General features: G+C 43.4%; 2 protein-coding genes across 3 annotated transcripts in view; one reads left to right on the plus strand and one right to left on the minus strand.

Annotated features, from left to right (window-relative positions):
* Positions 1 to 1,881: 1,881 nt before the first annotated feature.
* Etfbkmt (electron transfer flavoprotein subunit beta lysine methyltransferase) lies at positions 1,882 to 8,743 on the plus strand. Of its 2 annotated transcripts, XM_008826989.3 has the most exons (4): positions 1,882 to 2,083; positions 3,941 to 4,347; positions 5,973 to 6,103; positions 7,677 to 8,743. In XM_008826989.3, exons 2-4 carry the CDS (start codon positions 4,016 to 4,018, stop codon positions 8,018 to 8,020), a joined length of 807 nt encoding a protein of 268 aa, XP_008825211.1. In that variant the 5' UTR covers positions 1,882 to 2,083; positions 3,941 to 4,015; the 3' UTR covers positions 8,021 to 8,743. The 2 variants fall into 2 exon arrangements, with proteins under 2 accessions (XP_008825211.1, XP_029416319.1); XM_029560459.1 differs by lacking the exon at positions 3,941 to 4,347.
* Positions 8,744 to 12,230: 3,487 nt separating this feature from the next.
* Positions 12,231 to 20,807, minus strand: part of Amn1 (antagonist of mitotic exit network 1 homolog) — a 39,156-nt gene continuing 30,579 nt past the window's right edge. The window contains exon 7 of the mRNA XM_008827000.3: positions 12,231 to 12,431. Coding sequence (XP_008825222.1) covers positions 12,358 to 12,431 — 74 coding nt within the window. The 3' untranslated portion in view covers positions 12,231 to 12,357. The remainder of the gene's footprint in view (positions 12,432 to 20,807) is intronic.

Consider the following 20,807-nt stretch of genomic DNA (forward strand, 5'->3'; position numbering starts at 1 on the left):
GTTTAACCGAAACTATAGCTTTTAGAAGATGTTTGATCAAAGTGTCTGCTGAGGAATGCTTTTTGTGTAATGACTATGTGGGCCTATATAATCTGTACCTGAAACTGAATGGGGGTCGATTGTTCTGACCAGACTTGCATGTCTTGGGAAGCCGGTCGACACCAGCTAGCTGGAAAGTAAAGACTCTGCTTGATTTTTACATCTCCAATCCCGTGTATTTGTTACCTGGAGGGAACCCATCGAGTCACGGACCCTAACATTATAAGACAGCGTCCGAAACCTATACAAGAGATTTCTTGCTCTGCTACAACTTGTCTACCTGATGTGCCCACCAGTGTATTTAGAAAATGCCTTAATTTAGAATTTCCTTTTGTTCTGTGCCTGTGAAAGTTCATGTAGGCAGTTTCAAGGTGGACCATATCATGCAGGGTAACCTGAGTCTGTGTTTCTGGGTCATGGTCACTCACATTTGGCTCATAATAAACTAGCTTTTATTCTCTTTGGAGCATCAGCTATGTTTTACACCATCAACTGGCAAAGGGATAAAGAGGTTTTATTTTTACACCCCCCCCCACACCTACTGTCAAGTCTAACAACCTGAGTTCAGTACCCAGGACCCACATGGTGGAAGGAAATAACCAACTCCAAGTTGTCCTCTGGCTGCTACACGTGCCCCTCATACAACACACACAGAAAAAATAATGTAATAATTTTTTAACAGTCTGTATTTATAGCTTTCCCACTCCCCTGCAACCTCCCCTGCTGGGTGTTAGATTTTTGGAGAATAAAAGGAAAGATGGATGAGTAAAAGACAAGAAAACTAGAGCCAGACCTGCAACAGGCAAGGAATATATCTTCCTTTATTCAAAGAAGACACAGTGAGAGGTAGAAGCTACTGTTGTGGAAGTGGAAAGCTTTGCAATGTGATGGTAATTAAGAACTTTGGGGCAGGAAGAGCTCCTAGACAAGAGACAAGACTGGGGAGATAAACTGGAGTCTTCATCCTGGCCCCTATGGTGGATCTGGAAGGAAGTCTTTGTAACCCCTGTGGCCATACATTACCTTAATTATCACATGTACCTTTTACTTAATTGCCACCTATGTGCTGTTTTGTCTTTTACTTTTATTTCTTCACATGAATATAAAAACCCCTAAAACTGGAGGGGGGGAGTACTGGCTTGTTTATGGAAGGATCCGTAAAATTAAATTAAATTAAATCCCTCTCCTCACCTGCCTTTGGTTGCTGGTCTCTGATTTTCCCCTAACACTACTACCGGATCAAGCATCTACAGTGTGACAAAGAAACGGGGGGTTTTTATAAGGAAGTTGTGAGACACAGCTGCACTTTGTAGGGAGTTGAATTAGTGCCCAGGTTTGGTGTCTTCGGGTGATCTGGGGGGGTCTTTCTTCCTAAGATTATTTCCTCAGATTTGGCAGGTTTATCTATGATCCTAGAGGAGACAGGTGGGCTCCACAATCTCAGTCCTGGGAGTGACCAACTAACAAAGTGTGAGCAAGGCCAAACTGCCAATCTATATCCGTTTGGTCACTTGGGGAACTTTATACTTCTACAATTAGAGCCGATTAGCCACTCTCATGATTTTATGCCTTTATGGTCTCCTCTAATGAAGCTTATGGCTTTCCTGAGGTTCACACACTCATCACAGCACAAGCATTTCTACCAGAGCTAACCCTTCAGCCCACTGCTCCTGCCTTCTGGATGGCTTTTCACCTGTCCATAAGTCTCCAAGGAGAATGACGCCTCTATTCCTAGTAGCAGCCCCCAGTGCGGCCCCATTTGCCTTATATAAATAGTGTGTTACTGCTGACGGGCTCCCCCGGGTTCCACCGGTCTGGCGTTCCGCTGTTTCCACGCTCAGTTGGTTCCGCGCTGTCTCTAGCTTTCCATCCATTTTAAATTCCCCCTGCACTGCGGTCCGCAGCCTTCACAGTCCGGGTTCCCGCGTTCCGGCGTTCCCGTGTTCTCCCGCTGCGGGTTCCGCGTTGCGCTCCGGGAAGGGGCCTGCGTTTTCTGCCGGAGGAATCGCTAGGGCGAGTGGCCGAGCGCCCTGTGCAAAGCCAGGTAAAACGACAGGGATTGCGCTGCCACTTGAAGATAGGCGAGTTCCCTGCATAGCAGAGTAACGGGTCATAAACACTTTTTGGAATTTAACCTTTTTGGTTTTTTTGAGGTCTCACTGTGTAGCCCAGGTTGCTCAAAATTTGAGGTACTCCTCCTGCTTCAGCCGCCCAAGGGATTACAGGATTGCGTACCAAGCCCGGCATTGTTTTCTTATTTTGAGACGCTAGTCCAGACTGGCCGGCCCTCCTACCGGAGCCTGGTGTGCCTGGCCCGCACCACGCGCCTGGCTTGCGTTTCACCCCACTCCCTTTTTTTTTTTTTTTTTTTTTTTTTAAATCGTGTTCTTCCTGATCTGTGTACCTCATTCACCATTAAGATTGCTTCAAAGCGGAACGCTCATTAGTGCTGTGAAGACATGATCAAATAAAAGTAATCCCACATAGCCCTGCTTTAACCCTTAAAACTCAATTGGTAGAGAACTTGTCTAGCATGCAGGAAGTCCTAGGTTCAATCCCCAATGACCATAAAGCAGTCGTGTGGACACTAAGCCTACAATCCCAAAACGACCAAAACCAAAAACAATACAAAAATTTTATCCAAAACAGATTAGAGGCCTAAACAACTGTGTGATTAGTGTTTGAGATGCCGTTCCTCATCCCTACTCTCCAAGGCGTGTTTCTTTTAAATTATAATTCTTTGTTTTAAATTTATTTTTACTTTATGTGTGTAAGTGTATTGCCTGCACCAAGAGCATTGCATTCAGAGGCCAGAAGAAGGCCTTGGATCCCCTGGAACTGCAGTTACAGATGGTTGTTAGACACCATATGGATGCTGGGAACTGGACCTGGGTCCTCTGTAACAACAGCCAGAGGCTCTTAACTGCTGAGCCATCTCTCCAGCCCCTGGACTATAAATCTTTTTTGTTGTAGTTCGTCACTATCTTTATTATAATAAATTACCTGTATTATAATTTCAACTGTACATAGTTAAAATTCAGATTAGTTTAAAATATGCATATGTAAATATATTAGACCCCAAATAATGACATAATTGTAATAATATTGTTACTAACAATCTTATTGCTATAATTATTATTAAAAATAATACTTTTGGATGAGTCTGAAACTTCTCTGTAACCCTTTTGGCCCTTGGGACGTATACCCTACTATAGATGCACACTGTAATTGCTATATTTTTTTTTTTGTAAATCTTTTTAATATATGGTTTAAATATTTTTATTTATTTTTTTAACTTTTACAAAAACTTTATTGAGGATTTCATACATGCATATAAAATGTTTTGATCAAATCCATGCCCACTCCCTCCCTTCCAACACCTCCCATATCTCCCCATCACTTTTTTTTCTTTCTTTTTTTAAATAAATCTTTTAAGTTCAGGCTTTGTGAAGTTGAATCAATATTGACAGGAAATTTAGGAGATAATATCCTTTTATTACAAAAAAAATGTGATGACACATCCCTATAATCCTAGCACTGAAGAGGCAGAGGAAGAAGGATCACTGCAAGTTTGATGTCTGCCTGGTCTACATAGTGAGTTCCAGGCCAGTTTCAAAAAACAACCAAAAAAGATACACCTTACTTTTTTAACAGGCATTTTCCTGAAGATTCTTGAAAAACGAAATGCCCGTTGTCATCCTGAGTTACTAAAAGGATTTTATAGCAAAAAGACAACAGAAGATAGATTTTTCTCCCAAGTTGATACACCAAAGCTTTCCTTGGATGTGAACTTCACTTAGGAAGTTAGGTCCAGAACTCACACTAGCTTATTTTCTTACTGTATAGTAGCATATGGATATGTTGGCTAGACTAAGAATATTCAGTATTTTGTTATTTGTAGAGATCCAGAAATCCCAGTGTCAACTAATGGAGAGCCAGAGCCTCCTTCTGGCTGCATGAGGAGCAAGCCTTGTTAATGGTCATGCTACAGAAACTGAGGTTTGGAGAAAGAATAATGGCTTTCAGCCTGGGTTGGAAAGCTCCCAGGGGCTGCTGGAATCTCCTGCAGCCTGTGAGCAGCGGGTTCCCGCTGTTTTCCTGGAGAACAGCAGGAAGCTACTTGGACCCCAAGGTGAAAGCATTCGTGGAGGACAACACTGAAGTGACCAGCAGTGGCAGCCTCACCCCTGAAATCCAGTTACGGCTTTTGACCCCCAAGTGCAAATTCTGGTGGGAAAGGGCTGACCTGTGGCCCTACAGTGATCCCTACTGGGCAATCTACTGGCCAGGAGGCCAGGCCCTATCTAGGTACTGTCCCACTGAAATGGTAACCTTTAAGGCTGTCACAGATCCCCTCCCATCCCCATCCCATGCTCTCTGGGCCCTATATTACTGTGGCCAAACCCGAAAGTATCTGGGGCTTGTGCAGGTCCCATCCTGTGCATGGTTTGTATTGCTTCATAAAGTAGAAGAGCGTTTGTCTTCTGGAAAGACAAAGGCATCTCTAAAAAAACTTACTACAGCTGGGCATGATGCTGCACCCCTTTACCCCAACACTGGAGCTGAGGCAATAGGATTTTGAGTTTGAATCGATCTTGAGTTACACTTGGCAGCTCCCAAGTGTCAGTAATTTCAGTTACAGGGGATCCAGTGCTCTTGCCTGGCCTCCATAAAAATCTCCCTCTAGTCTGGGCTGGCCTGGAACTTGCTCTGTATCCTAGGCTGGCCTTGAGCTTGTGGCAATCCTGTTTCAGTCCCCTGAGTACTAAGATCACAGGACCACCATACTTGTGCTCTCTCTCTCTCTCTCTCTCTCTCTCTCTCTCTCTCTCTCTCGCACATGCACCACGTCCGGCCCCAGCTTTCTTTTTACTTTTTATTTTTAGGATTAAAAAAATACCTTCATCTATTTGTGTGGGTTCCTCAGTCATGCTATTGTGAGTGTAGAGATTGTTAGGGTCCGTGACTCGATGGGTCCCCTCTAGATAACAAATACATGGGATTGGAGATGTAAAAATCAAGCAGAGTCTTTATTTTTTAGCCGGCTGGGGTCGACCGGTTTCCCAAGACATGTAAGTCTGGTTAGAACGATCGACCCCCATTTAGTTTTAGATATAGATTATATAGGCCTACATAGTTATTATATAAAAAGCATTTTTCAGCAGACATTTTGATTAAACATCTTTTAAAAGCTATAGTTTCGGTTAAACATCTTTTCTAGGAAGGCTAGATCTGGTGTAAGCCTGGTGCAATTTCCTTCTCTTTGTTCCTTATCGGTTATCTGGTATGTGCAAACAGGCCTACAGGACATATTGTAAATCAACTGAGTCTGGGGTCCAGGGTCCAGGGTTCAGGAAGGAGGTTTACAGCACTTTAATTCTTAGCATTTTAACTAGGTTAATCATCCATGTGTGGTAGATACAAATCAGGCAGAACAGGCAAGCTTAGCAAGTAAATCTAAATCAACATTTTAAACAGAGTTTTTTATCAAAATGCAGAGTTCTTACAGCATTCATCAAGATATTTCATTTTTTTTCTCAACAAGATCAAGGTCAGAGGACAACTTTCAGGAGTTGCTTCTCTCCTTCTACTATGTGGATCCTAGAGATTCAACTTATGTTGTCAGATTTGGCAGCAAGCCTCTTTACCTGTTAAGCCATCTTTGCCAGCCCTTTACTCTTTGAGACGGATTTCACTAAGTTGCCCAGGTTGGCCTTGAACTTTTGATCTTCCTGTGTCAGCCTTCTGAGTAACTGAGATTACAGATCTGTCTCCAGGCCTTACTTAAGTTCTATTTTTTACCCAATCAACTCAACCTAAAGATACTTTTATTTATCGGTTAGTATTTATTTTATTTATTTATTGATATTTACTGATACTGACCATTTCCTCTGAGGAAAAACTCTGAGGAGTTTTCTCCTTTCTAATTTTAGGTATCTTTTGGATAACCCAGATGTTGTTAGAGGAAAGTCTGTCTTAGATTTTGGAAGTGGATGTGGAGCCACAGCTATTGCTGCCAAGATGGGCGGAGCAGCCAAGGTCTTGGCCAACGACATAGACCCCAGTAAGGGTTTCATATTTAAACACTTAAGGCTCATCTTTTTTCCCTTTCAGAGTAAATATATAGAAATGCTTATTGTGAAAGCTGATTGCCATGTGTTTTGTAATCTGATATTCTGAGGTATGTTCAGTGGGGCATTTATCTGGGGCCTGAAATGACAGTGTGATTGCCCAAAAGGATTTGATTTGTTTGCCAGACAGCCCAGAGGGATACCAGCCTGGGGGCAAGGGTGTTAGCTTCTGGGTTGAGAAGTCCCTGAAATTCGAAAGTTATGTTCATTTGACCAAAATCCAAGGGAAGATAGATAGGCATGTGTCTTCAGGGGCAATATTTATTTTATGAAGACCCAAGTTGTACCTGGTCTCACAGTGGCATACACTTTTAATCTCAGCAATTGGGAGACAGAGGCAGGCAGCTCTCTGTGAGTTCAAGGTCAGTCTGGTCTACATAGTGAGTTTGAGGTCAAGGCTACACAGTAAGACCTTATCTCCAAATAAAAACAAACAAAACATCAAGTTGTGACAGGTAAGATTTTATTTAGTCTGGATTTTCTGGTCTGCCCTCACAGAGGGTCTAGCCCTCCAAGACTCTTATTTTATTCTGTCATTTTTTTGGGGGGGGGCTTCTTTTTGAAACAAGGTCTCCCTGTAGCCCAATTGGCCTGGAACTCACTATGTAGACCAGGCTGGCCTTGAACTTACAGAGTGCTGGGACTAAATGTGTGTGCCACCACACCCAGCTATTCTATTCTATTTTATAGAGGTTTCAGTTCTTACTGCCTCTATCAAGTCCAAGGGCTTATTTCCCTATCTGTAGTAAACAAACATACAAAAACAACCAGATCCCAGTTACTTGTATCAGAAAATGTTTCTAAAATCTCACCATTGCTGTTCTGTATTCAATATATATAGTAGGGTTTTGTTTTTGAGTTTCACCTAGCCCAGGATGACCACAACTAGTTATGTAGCTAACAATGACTTTAAAATTCTGATCTTCCTGTTTCCAGCTCTCAAGTGCTGGGATTCCATGCTTGTGCTGTCATGCCCAGGCTCTTTGTTTTTCTTTGAGACAGGATCTCATGCTATAGCCCTGGCAGCTTGGCACTAGCTACGTAGTTCAGGCTGATTCAAACGTGCAGTGATCCTACCTTGGCTGCCCAAGTCCTAGAACTACAGGCATGATACTGGCATAAACTTTAAACTTCTTTATCTAAAAACAAAAAAGACCTTTCAACAAAATATTTCAACAAAAGGAAATAAATACTAGATTATTTTACATTTATTTATCTATTTATTCATTCATTCATGTATGTGTGTGCATGTTTATATGCATGCACACTGTGCCATAGCACACATGTACAGGTTAAGTGGACAGCTGGTGGGAGTTGGTTCTCTTCTACCATCACGTGGATTCTGGGATTGAACCGTGGTTTTCAGGCTCATTGCATGCATCGTCACCTGCTGAGCCATCTCACTGACTCTTGTTGGAGTTTAACAAATATTTCAATTAATCAATAAGGAATTAAAATAGCTTACTGGTTATGCTAACAGACTGATTCATCGTATGTTTTGGAAAGTTGCAGGAATGGCTGTTGTACTAAATTGCAGATTGAATGGACTGAATCCCTTTCCCATTTTAACCAAAAACATTTTGAATATGCAACAAGGTAAGTGGGACCTCATTGTCCTTGGAGATATGTTTTATGATGAAGACCTTGCAGAGAGTCTTCATCGGTGGCTGGAGAACTGCTTTTGGACCTACGGAACCCGAGTACTGATTGGTGACCCTGGACGACCCCAGTTCAGTGGACACAGAATCCAGCACCAACTGCACCGACTAGTAGAATACATACTTCCGGAGCCAACACAACAGGAAAACAATGGATTGACCACGAGCACTGTGTGGGATTTTCAGCCCTGAACTGTCAAAAAGTGCTTTCCAGTATGAATATAGTTCTGTTTGGATCAGACCTGAAAAATTTCCTCTGTAGGAGATACTCCACAGTTCAAAGAATGCAATTCCTGTCAAATGGCAAGTCTTTACAAAATATAAAAGATTTTCAACCTTTGTCAAGTAACTAGGCACTTCTGTTCATACCAACCAGACAGCTCTCCACCTGTGATTGTTTGGCTACATTTACTCTTCTAGAAATTATAGAAGGCAACACCCAGTAAGGGTAATGTGTAATAAAAGTGGTAGAGAATAATTAAGGACATTGTAGCAGAATCTGTTTCTGTAGTTGAAGATACCTGTAATTATATTCCTTTGACTCAGATGAAATATAGAGTACTGCATTTAAAAAAATGATGTAAAATTCAAGGATGTAGTCAGTATGGTATGGAGTTCAAAGACTTTGGAATTAGAAAACTGCCACTTTGTAGCTGGGATACTGGGCTGGTTAAATATTTTTTAATTTTTTACTTTTTAAAAAATTTCTTTGAGACAGTCTCATGTATCACTGGCTGACCTTGAATTTGCTAAGTAGCAGAGAGTGACCTTGAACATCCTCATCAGCCTGTTTCCACCTCCTAAGTGCAGGGATTACAGGTCCTATGACCATACCCAGTTGAATGCAATGCTGGGGATCAAACCCAGGGCTTCATTCATGCTAGGCAAGCACCCTGCCAACTGAGCTAAATTCCTTTTTTTTCGTCATTTTTGAGACAGGGTCTCCCTGTAGCCCCAGCCAGCCTGGAACTCACTATGTAGACCAGGCTGGCCTTGAACTCACAGAGATCCGCCTGCCTCTGCCTGCCAAGTGCTGGGGTTAAAGGGGGGAGCCCCCCCCCCCCCCCCGCCCATTGCTAAATTCTTTTTTTTAAAAAAATTTTTCTGAGACAAAGTATCACTGTGTAGCTCTGTCTGGCCTATTACTTGCTAAGTAGCTCAGGCTGGCTTTCACCTTAAATGGTTACTGCACTAAAGTATAAGGACCCTTTTAGAGTACTTAGTATTTAATAGGGCCTTAGTGAACAATCATAGAGAAAACTGATTTGAAACTTCCTACTTACTCTGCTGTAACACCTTAGGATAGCTCTGTATGCTTTACTAAAGTCGGTAACGGTTTATGTCAGCATTTCATACCCTGGGTTGTCAGGATTTTATATCAATAAAGCATGGTACCTTAAGTGAAAACAATGTAAATAATATGAATCATATACAACTAATTATGCAAAAAAGTATATCTACATATGTATGTAAATATATATAAAATGCACATTTGCCTGTAGTATTAATAGGATATCTCTGGAAAGATAAATAAGGAATTGCTACTGCAACAAAATACCTGAGAAAATCAATTTAAAGTAGGATTGGCTTATTTTGGCCCAGTTTCAGAGGTGTCAATCTATCACATGCTGGCCCCATTGTTTGGCCTGAAACAAGGTGGGATAGTATGGCATCAAAAATAATGTGGTGGAGGCAAATGCTCAATTCACAGGGCCAGGAAGCCGCGAAAGCAATGGATAGTGAAAAGATACACTCTCCAAGGACACGTCTCCAGTGGCCTTTTCTTCCAACAAAGCCCTACCTCTTAGAGTTTCCATCACTTCTCAATAGTTTGCTCAGCTATGAGTCCCTCAGTTGATTAACCCATTGATGAGGTCACAGCCTTCATGATTCACTTATGAACATTACTGCACCAGGGATCAGGCCTTTGACACAAGTTTTTGGGGGACATTCCAGATTAAAACTGTAAGAACTAGGGGATGGGGGTTGGAGAGATGGCTTAGTGGGTAAGAGCACTGGCTGCTCTTGCAGAGGACCTGGGTTCGAGTCCAAGCACCCACATGGCATCTAACAACTGTCCTTAAGTCCAGTTCCAGGGGATCCAACACCTTCTTCTGACCTCTGCAGGCTCTGCATGACACGGGTGCATTTACATACATGCAGGCAATACACTCATACACATAAAATGAAAATAAAGTATTAAAAAAAAACAAAACTGGGGGCTGGAGAGATGGCTCAGCGGTTAAGAGCAATGGCTGCTCTTGCAGAGGACGCAGGTTCAGTTCCCAGCACCCACATGGCAGCTAACAACCACCTTAATGTCAGTTCCAGGAGGTCTGATGGGCCTGACCTCTGCAGGCATTGCACAACATGGGTGCACTTACATACATGGAGTATATAAGTACATACACTCATATACATTAATTTTTTTAAACTATAAGAATTAACTGGGCATGGTGGCACGTGCCTTTAATCCCAGTATTCTGGAGCCAGAGGCAGAGCTCTGTGAAATTGAGGTGATAGCAAATTCCAGGCCAGCTGGTGCTTGTCTCAAAAAGCAACAACCACAACAAACTATAAGAACTGGTAAAAATGATATCCTTCCATCCCTTTGGAGAGGGAACAAATGACTTATTCAACGGTTTGGGAAGGAAACCTAGTTTTTACTTTTGGGGTTTTATCTAAAAAAGAAAACTAAAGCAGCAAGAAATGGTTAAATATGTACTCTCATAAACATATAGAAAAAATTTACTATATTATACATTTCTGTTTTTTACTTTATGAAAGGTAAAATAAAATTTTCTCAAGACAGTTTTATTATGGCTCCTCTACTTTTATTTTCCTGCCTCTGCCTCCTGAGTGCTGGAATTTTGATGAACCAGCTAGGCTAAAGTGGACATGTTTACAAGGGCTTTGGGGAGATGGCTCAGTGGTTAAGAACACTGATTGTTCTTGCAGAAGACCCAGGTTCAAATCCCAGCACCCACATGGCAGCTAACAACTATCCATCCAGTTCCAGGGGATCCGATCCAACAGCCTCTTCTGACCTCTGCAGGCACTGCATGACACAGGTGCTCTTACCTACATGTAGGCAATACACGCATACACATAAAATAAAAATTAAAAAAAAATGACCTGGATTCAGTGCCCAGCACCTACATGGCAGCTCACAACTGTCTGCAATACCAATTCCAGGGGATCTGACACCCTCTTCTGACCTGCATAGGCACTGCATGCATGTGGTGTATATACATACATGTAGAAAAACACTCATACACTAAAAATAAACCTTTTAAAAAGTGTTTATAAAAATACTAGTGAAAGAGGGCTGATGGTATAAGGAGTTTTTTTATGGGTAACTGAATCATAGCATCAGTAAAGTGATTTTGTGGTCACTAAAGACATATACACTTAAATTAAAAAAAAATATTTTGTAAGTGTTTTGCCTGCACTTAAGTGCATGACATTCATACAGTGTCTTCAGTGGGCAGAAGAGGACATCAGATCCCTTGGAACTGGAGTTACAGATGGCTATTAGTTGCCAGATCCTATGCAAGAGCAGCCAGTGCTCTAAACCACTGAGCCATCTCTCCAGTCCCAAGACTTTTCATTTGAAAACTGGTACCTTGCTGTTTATTTCACAATGATAAATCAAATGAACTTTAGTAAGGAATCTTTTGTTTTGTTTTGGGTCTTTTTGAGACAGGGTCTCCCTGTAGCCTCAGCTAGCCTGGAACTTGCTATGTAGACTATGCTGGCCTCAAACTCAGAGATCCACCTGCCTCTGCTGGGATTAAAGGTGTGTACCACCATGCTGGGCAGTAAACACTATAATGGTATTTCGTATTCAATCACTTTTATATATTTCTGGGACCAGAGATAAAGCTTAGTGGTGCAGTGCCTAGTTAGCATGCATGAAACTCTAGTTTCCCCAGTACCACACATACACACGTAATTCTCAGTATGATTTTGTCAAGAAGAAAGCTCACAGATAAACAAAATGTACTTGGAAAGAGCATCCATAAAAGCTAGTGAAATGTGCTTGCTTCCTGTCTAGTATATGTGTGGCTCTGAGTTCAAAATGGACAAAAAGAAAAAAAAAAATCAATGAAAAGAGTGTCTGAACAAGGGCTTCAGAGTATGTATATGTTAAGTGGCACCTCTTTGTATGTATGCTGAGAATCCAGCTCTTCAACCCAGGCCTCATGCAAGCCAGGCAAGTGCTCTGCTTGAGCCACACACACAGCCGAGTGGCTAACTTTGATTGATGTATCTTTATTGTTGATTTCAGTGAAACAAAGCAATGTATAAATTTCTGTGAAGTCACAGGCCTGATGTTCCACTTTGCTTTTGGTTAAATATTTCCTAGGGGTACAGGCCAGAAAGTAGCTCAGAAGGTTAATTATGCTTTTAATACATGTTTATTTAGACTTCGATTAGTAATACCTCATATAACAGCTTAAAACCTTCATAGGAGAAGGAAATGCTCCTGGGTAAGCTTTTATAACTTTGATAGACTTTGGTAAACATCAATAAACAGTCCATGTCACTTGCTTTAGTTTTCTTGATCCTACTAATTGCTCCAAGACTTCTCGTGAACGATCTATAAAAGAAAATGGCAGTGTATTAATTCATAATAATAAAAGACATTTAATATTTTTCTCATATGTACTGTAGATAAGCTGTGTGTGGTGATGTATGCCTGTAATCTTAGCACTTTGGAACCAGAGGCTAGAGGATCTGGAGTTCAAGGTCAGACTCAACTGCAGAGTGTTGGAGGCAAGCCTGGGCTGCGTGAGACCCTATCTTAAAACAAACAAAACCAACTAAACAAAAACAGTTCATTTGAAACCCTTTTTATTTAAGAAACAAGCCCAGCTATCTCCCCCTCAAGGAAGTGGAGTTCACACCAGGATCACCATCTCATACAGAATAATAGCATTAAAATGCTGAGTCTGGTTAACTTCAAAGCACATACATGAAGATTGAGCTGTTTTTCTTAGAGTCACAGCTTGTAAGTAAAATAATAAAACAATAAATTAGTATTCAATTAAGTTAAAAGATGGCTCAGGAGGTAAAGGTGCTTGCTGCCAAACTTGACTACCTGGGAACCACATGGTAGTGAGAGAACCAACTCTTGCAAGCTGTATTCTGACCTCCACATGCACACAAGGGCGTATGTACATCCCCCACCACAATACAAGTAAGTGTAATAAAAAATGTTAAAGCAGAATATACAACGGAATAATTCAAAGGGTGGAATGTCATGATTGACTTTGGTTGTCAACTTGACACCTGGGAAGAGGGAGCTGCAACTGGGGATTTTCCTCTCTGGGGCTGGCCTGTGGCAGTCTGTGAGGCATTTTCTTGATTGCTGAGTAATGTGGGAGGACCCAGCCTAATGGATGGTGCCATCCCTGGGCAGGTGGTCCTGGGCTATATAAGAAAGCAGGCTGAGCTCAGCCCAGAGGAACAAGCCAGTAAACAGCACTCCTATATGGTCTGTGCTTCAGCTCCTGGTGTCTCCAGGTTTTTTTTGTTTTTTAAAAAATATTTTATTTATTATTTTTATTTTATGTGTATTTGTGTACTGCCTGCATGTAGGTAAGTGCACCCCTGTCATGCATGCCCACGGAGGACAGAAGAGGTTGTCAAAGCTCCTGGAACTGGAATTACAGACAGTTGTTAGCTGCCATGTGGGATTATCCTGTCTCCAGGTTTTTTCCTTGAGTTCCTGCCCTGAATTTTCTCAGTGAATTGTAATGAGGGAACTGTAAGATGAAATAAAGTGGTTTATCACAGTGAGAGGAAACTTAATAGAGAAACTGGTACCAGAAAGTAAGATATTGCTTTGATGGACTATGTTGTTTTGGGGAGGATTGTGGAAGGATTTTTGAAATTTTGGGCTGGAGAGGCTGTTGAGTGCTCAGAGCTTAATGAGTTGTTGTGAGCCTGGAAGATAGGAATGTTTAGAGAGATGCAGACAATGGAGGCCTGATCTGTGAAGTCTCTTACAGACTGTCTTGGGGTTGTTAATGTGATTTATTTCAACTGAGATTCTGTCGGGAGCTGGAGAAACAACATTCATTACCAAAAAATATAATATAGCTCTACAAACAGTTGACTTAAGCAGGATATTCTGCTTACACAAGTAACCTTGGGAAAGAATTTATGGCAAGGTTATCTTTCTCTTCCTCTTGCAAACAGTTCTCGGAAAAAAGAGTCATGCAGTAATCTCTTGGAACATCTGGTGGTCAGTCACGTTGCTGAATTGCTCAGTCCCCCTCCCATACCCATAAGAATGCTGTAACCTTTGACCAACTTCTTCAACCCCTTCTAAATACAAACTGTATATAAGGAAAGCTTGCAGTACAATAAAGCGGCCCTTGACAAGTGGACTTGCTTGGGCTCCGTCTCTTCTTTCTCGCCCGTTTTTCCTTTCAGGGAGTGGTCCCCCTCGAGCCTTACCTGTACAGGGTCCCCGCAGGTGGGGGCAAGATTCTGTAGAAGTGAAACCTTTGTGTTTACTGGGACAATGGATGTTGGTTAGCTGCAGCTGAAAGTCAGCTGTGACTAGATAAGAGGCCAGCATCACTGAAATCAAATCTTCTGAGAAGTGTTTCCTTAGGGTCAACACACAAAAACTGTAGTCCAGTTGTGGGTGGGGCACGGGACACAAAGCTGCATCTCAAACTGGAAGCTGAATTTGGCAACGTGTAAGAGTCTCCCACATTGGTATTGGTTTTGAAGGAAGGCCTGAAGGGGTCAGTGGAGAGCAGCTAAGGCTTGGCACTGTGAAAGGCCAGGAGACACAACTGGTGAAGGTGCAGCCTCAGTTGCAGTGGAGACCCCAGCATACTGGAGCTGTGGGGTGACCTCCAAGGACTGAGGGAGCAGCAGGGTGGAGTGAGGCTGGCCTGAGCCTAGGAGACAAGCTGTGTGTGCTGCAGTTGATAGCACAAGTGGAGCTCCCTAAGTCCTTTGGATCCTAGAGGATTGTGAGTCCCAGATCAGGACCTGCCCTACAAAATTTGGAGCTACACTGCTAGACTTCTGTTTTGCCTAAGTGTTCATCCCTCTTGGGAAAACAAAGTATTTGGGTGTGGTGGTACACATCTTTAATCCCAGTACTGGAGAGGCAGAGTCAGGCAGATCTCTGTGAGTTCAAGACCAGCCTGGACTACATGGTAAATTCCAGGCCAGCTGGGGCTACAGGGAGACCCTGTCTCAAAGGGACCAAAAAAAAAAGAAAACCCAAACAGAAAACCACAATGTTTGCTGGGCTGGGCATGGTGGTGCATGCCTTTAGTCCTGGCACTCAGGAGGGAGGGGCAGGCGGATCTCTGTGGGTTCAAGGCCAGCCTGGTCTACATGGCAAGTTCCAGGTCAGCTGGGATTACAGGGAGACCCTGTTTCAAAAAGACAAAAACAACAATAAAAACAAACAAAAAACCCCAAAACAAATAAACAAAAGCAAAACAAAACAAAAAACACCCAAAAGTATCTAACTTGTTTTTGATTTTACTGGAGTCCACAGTTAAGACTTTGGATATTCTGAAGGTACACTGAACTTTTAAACCACTGGAATTTTTAAAGACTGTGGAACTTTAAACTTGGTATTGCGGAGCACACCTTTAATCCCAGCACTTGGGAGGCAGAAGCAGGCAGATCTCTGTGAGTTTAAGGCCAGCCTGGTCTACATAGTGAGTTCCAGGTCAGCTGGGGTTACAGGGAGACCCTGTCTCAAAAAGACTGGTTTTATATTGTGGTATTAACATGAGATCTTGGGGACAACAATAAAGGAAAGGTTATGGTTTAAAGTGATGTATTTGAGTGTCAAAGTTGACAAGGGGTGGAATGTTATAGCTTGACACTCGTGGGAAGAGGGAACCTCGGGCGAAGCCCTTCCTCCATCAGAATGGCCTGTGGCCAGGTCTGTGGGGGACATTTTCTTAATTTCTAATTGGTTTAGGTGGGCCCAGCCCACTGTGGGTGGTGTCATCCTTTGGCACGTGGAGCTGCATTATACTAGGAGTGTAACCGAGCTAGCCAAGGGAGCAGTGCTCCTCCACAGGCTCTGCTTCAGCTTCTGCCCCAGGGTCCTGCCTTGAATTCCTGCCCTGGCTCCCCTCAATGATGAACTGTGATCGGAATGTGTAAGCCAAATAAACCCTTTCCCCTACAAGTTGGTTTTGGTCAGTGTTTTATTGCAGCAACAGAAGATTAACTAGGACCATTAGCAGTAGTTCTCACAATCATTAGATGTAGTACACACAGCAATGTAATCAGTTTTTCTTTTCTTTTTTGAGATAGTGTCTTACAGCTCAGGCTGGCCTGAATTCTCAGTTCCTCCCCCACCACCCAGGGAGGGCTGGGTCACAGGCATGTACCATGCCCGGCTCAGTAATACATTTAACACACAGGCATTTGTTGTTTTTCTTTGTACTTTCATCTTAATTTTATCAACCAGAGAGTACTTGTGTAATTACACCATGAATTTGTACTTCATCTTTCTCTTACATCTATGTAAGTCTTAGCAGGAACTAGGCAATACATTGAGATGGGATCATTAAACACAGCTCAATATAGTATTTACAAGGACATGAGCAGGCTTGTAGAAAGCCTTTAAGAGCCTGGCATAGTAGCACCTTCCTATAATCCTAGCACTCAAGAGGCTGAACCAGGAATGCCCAGCGTTGGAGGCCAGCCTGGGCTACAGAGTGAAACACAATGGGGTTAAAAAGAAAGAATAATAAGGGGCTGGTAAAAGGTTTGCCATGCAAGTACAAGAACCTGGGTTGGTGGAAGGACTTTTATTAATGAACATAATGTGGACTAATGACTTTTAATGGACCCCAGCAAAGCCATCCTTTCAGTCTGATGACCAGGGCCTCTCCTTGGCAATCTCCCAGTTTGATACTCTACCCTAAGAGATAATGAGTGAATGTGGGTAAGTCTGAGGATTAACATATCAAAGTACTGCAAGCAGTATCTCCACCCATTGGAAACAGTGCAAGATAGAAGACTGCCTGACGTTGGATGAATAAGATACGGTTAGAGTAGCAAAAATTTCCTTCTGGACACAGCCACAGTCATGTAGCTTTCTGTAAATCTGCTTGATTTTCTGAATTCTTCAAAAAGCATAATCTTTCCTTTGCTTCTTCATATCACTTTTCTAAACATGCTTTCTCTAAAGCTTTGGGCTGTCCTAGCATCTTATGTTTCTTTACTTTTTCTGTAAAGCCTCCTTCTCCCCACCATGTGGTTGCCAGTCCACCACGTGTCTGAGCTCCATCAGGCTCTGAACCTGCACAGCTTCATGGCCTTTTTCCTTCTCCTCTCCACTCTCTTCCTCAAGGCAGCTGCTGAGATACCAGCTTACCTACCATGAGGGTTTTTCTTTAAAAATCGAGTAAAATTGTCCTAAAGCATCTGTTTGAGTCCATTCTCAAATTCTTTCATGGATGAGACTAAGAACCCTCTAGGGGATGCTCCTTCCCCTGTATCAATACTAGGGATGAAAAGGCCTATTGAGATAAGGGTGGGGTAGAAATTCAACTTGACACTTCCCCAATGAAGCTGCAGAAACCATTTTGAATAAATTATGGGTGTGGCCTGACAGGGGGTTGAGGGGAATGGCCATGGGAGAAATAGGGTTCCCAAGTGAGTTCCTTTGGCACAGGGTGAGAACACAGCTCCATTTGGACAGGTTGAAGGAGACAGACGGAGCTAAGAGATACCTCGGGGAACTAGTAGTCTTTGAGTTTGGTTCCACTCTTAAAATCTCATTTTAGGAGTCAGGCTTTTATTTTGTTCAGGGTAGTTGCAATGTTGGTGTAATTAATAATGCTCCAAAGTTAGAAAGTCAGGTGTAGATGGGCATGGTAGCACACACCTTTAATCTCAGCACTCAGGAGGCAAAGGTAGATGGATCTCCGTGAGGTTTGAGGCTAGTCTCTTCTACATAATGAGTTTCAGACCAGCCATGACTACATAGTGAAACCCTGTCTCCAAAAAAAAAAAAAAAAGCTAAGTATGGTGTTGTACATTTGTCTGTCAGGGATGGGGAAACAGGCAGATCCCTGGGGCTCAGTGATGGTTCCCAAGGAAGAACACCTGAGGTTGACCTCTGGTCTCCACAGTCACACAGAACACACATGCACATGCACCTGTACACATACAAACATGCATACACATACAAAATTTTTTAAAAACGGGGTAGGAGAGATGGCTCAGCACTTAGGAGTACTGGCTGTTCTTGCAGAGGATCCAGAACCCACCTGGTGGCTAACAACCATCTGTAACATTATTTCCAGGGGATCTGATGCCCTCTTCTGACTTCTGCAGGCACTGCATGACATCAGTGCATTTACATATTGAGAGACCTGAGTCCATCTTGGATAAAACCTCCAGAGGACTGACCCAGCCCTGGGCCCTGTTCTAAGAAAAACCACAATACTTGGAACGGATACAGAAAAGCTCCCCCGCCAACAGTCAATTAACCAGGGACAGGAAGGTACTAAAAGTCCAGATCTTTTCAGATTTCCTGAGGCCAGCAGTTTATGGTTTGGCACTGAGCTGCAACCAATCAGATGCTTGCCAGGCTGGAGACCCCCTACTCCTCTGCTTGCTGAACTTAACCTATAAAAACCTCTGTCTCCCAAAGCAAGGGGTCTCACATCTGAGATCCTCCGAGTCGGTGACAGAGTGGACCCAAGCTTAAGCTTGCAACAATAAAAAAACCCTTGTGTGTTTGCAGCGGTCAGCTCCTTGGTGGTCTCTGGGGTCTCGTGAACTGGGCACAACATCTTGGGGGCTCCTCTGGGATCCCCAAGACCCCCAGGACCTAGAAGGTTCCTGGCTGGCCGGTAAGTGTCTGTTCGTTTCTAGTTGTGCCTGTCTATGTCTGTCCTAGCTTTTATTCTGAGCCTTGAGGAAACTTGTGAACAGTGTGGTCAGGAGCTGTTGGAGCAGATGAGCTGGATGACTGTGACCACAGAGGTCTGGAAGAGGGGACGGAGGGCCCGGACTCTGTTGATTTCTGTGAAAGGACAAGGTGGGTCACTCCCGTGGCACGGCAGTTTGCTGCTGTCTTGTTTTTCTTCCACACCAGCGGGGGAATTTGCTACTTCGCCTTCTGCGTATCTTTCTGGCTCTCTGTTTTGTCTTTGGTTGTCTATTTCTCTGTGACTGAGATGGATGCAATGGGACAGACTCCCTCTACACCCCTGGACCTGGTTCTTGCACATTTTGGAGAGGTTAAGACTCGAGCCCATAACCTCTCTGTTGTCAGGAAGGCTAAACTAATTACTTTCTGCAGGTCTCAATGGCCCACTTCCAACTTGGGATGGCCCTCGGAGGGGACCTTTGATCCCGCTGTCATTAATGCAGTTGAGAAAATTATTCTTCAACCATGTATGGGACACTTGGATCAAATATCATACATAATGGTCTGGGGAGATTTAGTTAATAACCCCCCTCCTTGGGTCAAGTCTTTTCTTCCTTTACAGAAAGCTGAGGTGCTAACGGCTGCAGAACGGAAAACAACCCTGAATGCACCTAAGCCTGAAACCAAACCATCAGTACCATCACTGTACCCTGTTTTACAGGGAGGCACAGAAAAAAGATCTAATTTTTCCTACCCCTCCTTATCCACCTCCTCCACAGGATGTACCCCCTCCAGAACTGGCACCCCTGGTACCAGATTCTTCACAGGCACAGGGGGAACCGGCTCAGGGGACTAGGAGTAGAAGGGCAGCAATACTGGAGGGGGACTCCACTGTTTTACCCCTCAGAGTCGCCGGCCCCACAGATGAGGCCGGCAGCTAGCCCCATCACTGTTGGCCATTCGCCACTAGTGACTTTTACAACTGGAGAACCCAGAATGCTCCCTTTTCTGAAAATCCTAAGGAGCTTATTAATTTATTAGAAACTGTCTTATTCACACAGCAACTCACTTGGGATGATTGTCATCAATTATTACAGGTCCTGTTTACCATAGAGGAAAGGGAATGTATCCAAACAGAAGCCAGGAAATTAATCCCTACTACTGACCCGACGCTGATTGATGCTGCCTATCCACTGACCTGGCCTGATTGGGATTATAATACTGCAGAAGGTAAGGGGAGGCTTCTGGTTTACCGCAAGGCTCTGTTGGCAGGTCTCAAAGCAGCTGCTCATAGGCCAACTAATTTGGCAAAGGTGTACGATAATAGGAACTAAATGAAAGCCCAGCTGTGTTCTTGGAGTAAATAACGGATGTCTTCTGCAGGTACACTCCATTAGACCCGGAGGCCAAAGAGCAGCAGTGGCCATGGCTTTTGTTAACCAGTTGGCTCTGGATATAAAGAAAAACCTCTAAAGAGTAGAGAGACTGGGTGAAAAGAGCTTAAGGGATTTAATAGCTGTGGCCGAGAAAGTGTACAATAATAAGGGTAGTGCAGAGGGAAAAACAGATAAAGGCAGAAAGGAGGCAGAACAAGGACCTGGCAAGGATCCTGCTGGCTGCCACTGCGGATCCAGAGGACTGACGGAGGCATCTGAGACAGATAGCATCAGGGAAAGGAGGTAAGGAAGACTTTCAGAAAAGAGGGCAACCTCGACTAGGGAAAAATCAGTGTGCATATTTTAAGGAAGAAGGCCATTAGGCCAGAGAATGCCCCAATAAGAAAAGCCCCACCAAGGTACTCAACCTTGGGACGGGAGATAGTAACTAGGGGAGACAGGGTTCGGCCCCCCTCCCCGAACCTAGGGTAACCCTAAAGGTGGAGGGGAAACCCATCAGTTTTTTGGTGGATACAGGAGCCCAACACTCAGTGCTCCTCAAGCCCAATAGCCCCCTGTTAAAGTATCATGGGTCCAGGGGGCCATGGGAATGAAACAATATCCATGGACTACCTGAAGAACAGTGGACTTGGGAATGGGCCGGGTATCCCATTCTTTTATGGTCATACCAGAATGCCCATACCCCTTGCTGGGG

The sequence above is a fragment of the Nannospalax galili genome, unplaced genomic scaffold, assembly GCF_000622305.1.
Source record: "Nannospalax galili isolate Female #2095 unplaced genomic scaffold, S.galili_v1.0 scaffold710, whole genome shotgun sequence".
Lineage (NCBI taxonomy): Eukaryota > Metazoa > Chordata > Mammalia > Rodentia > Spalacidae > Nannospalax > Nannospalax galili.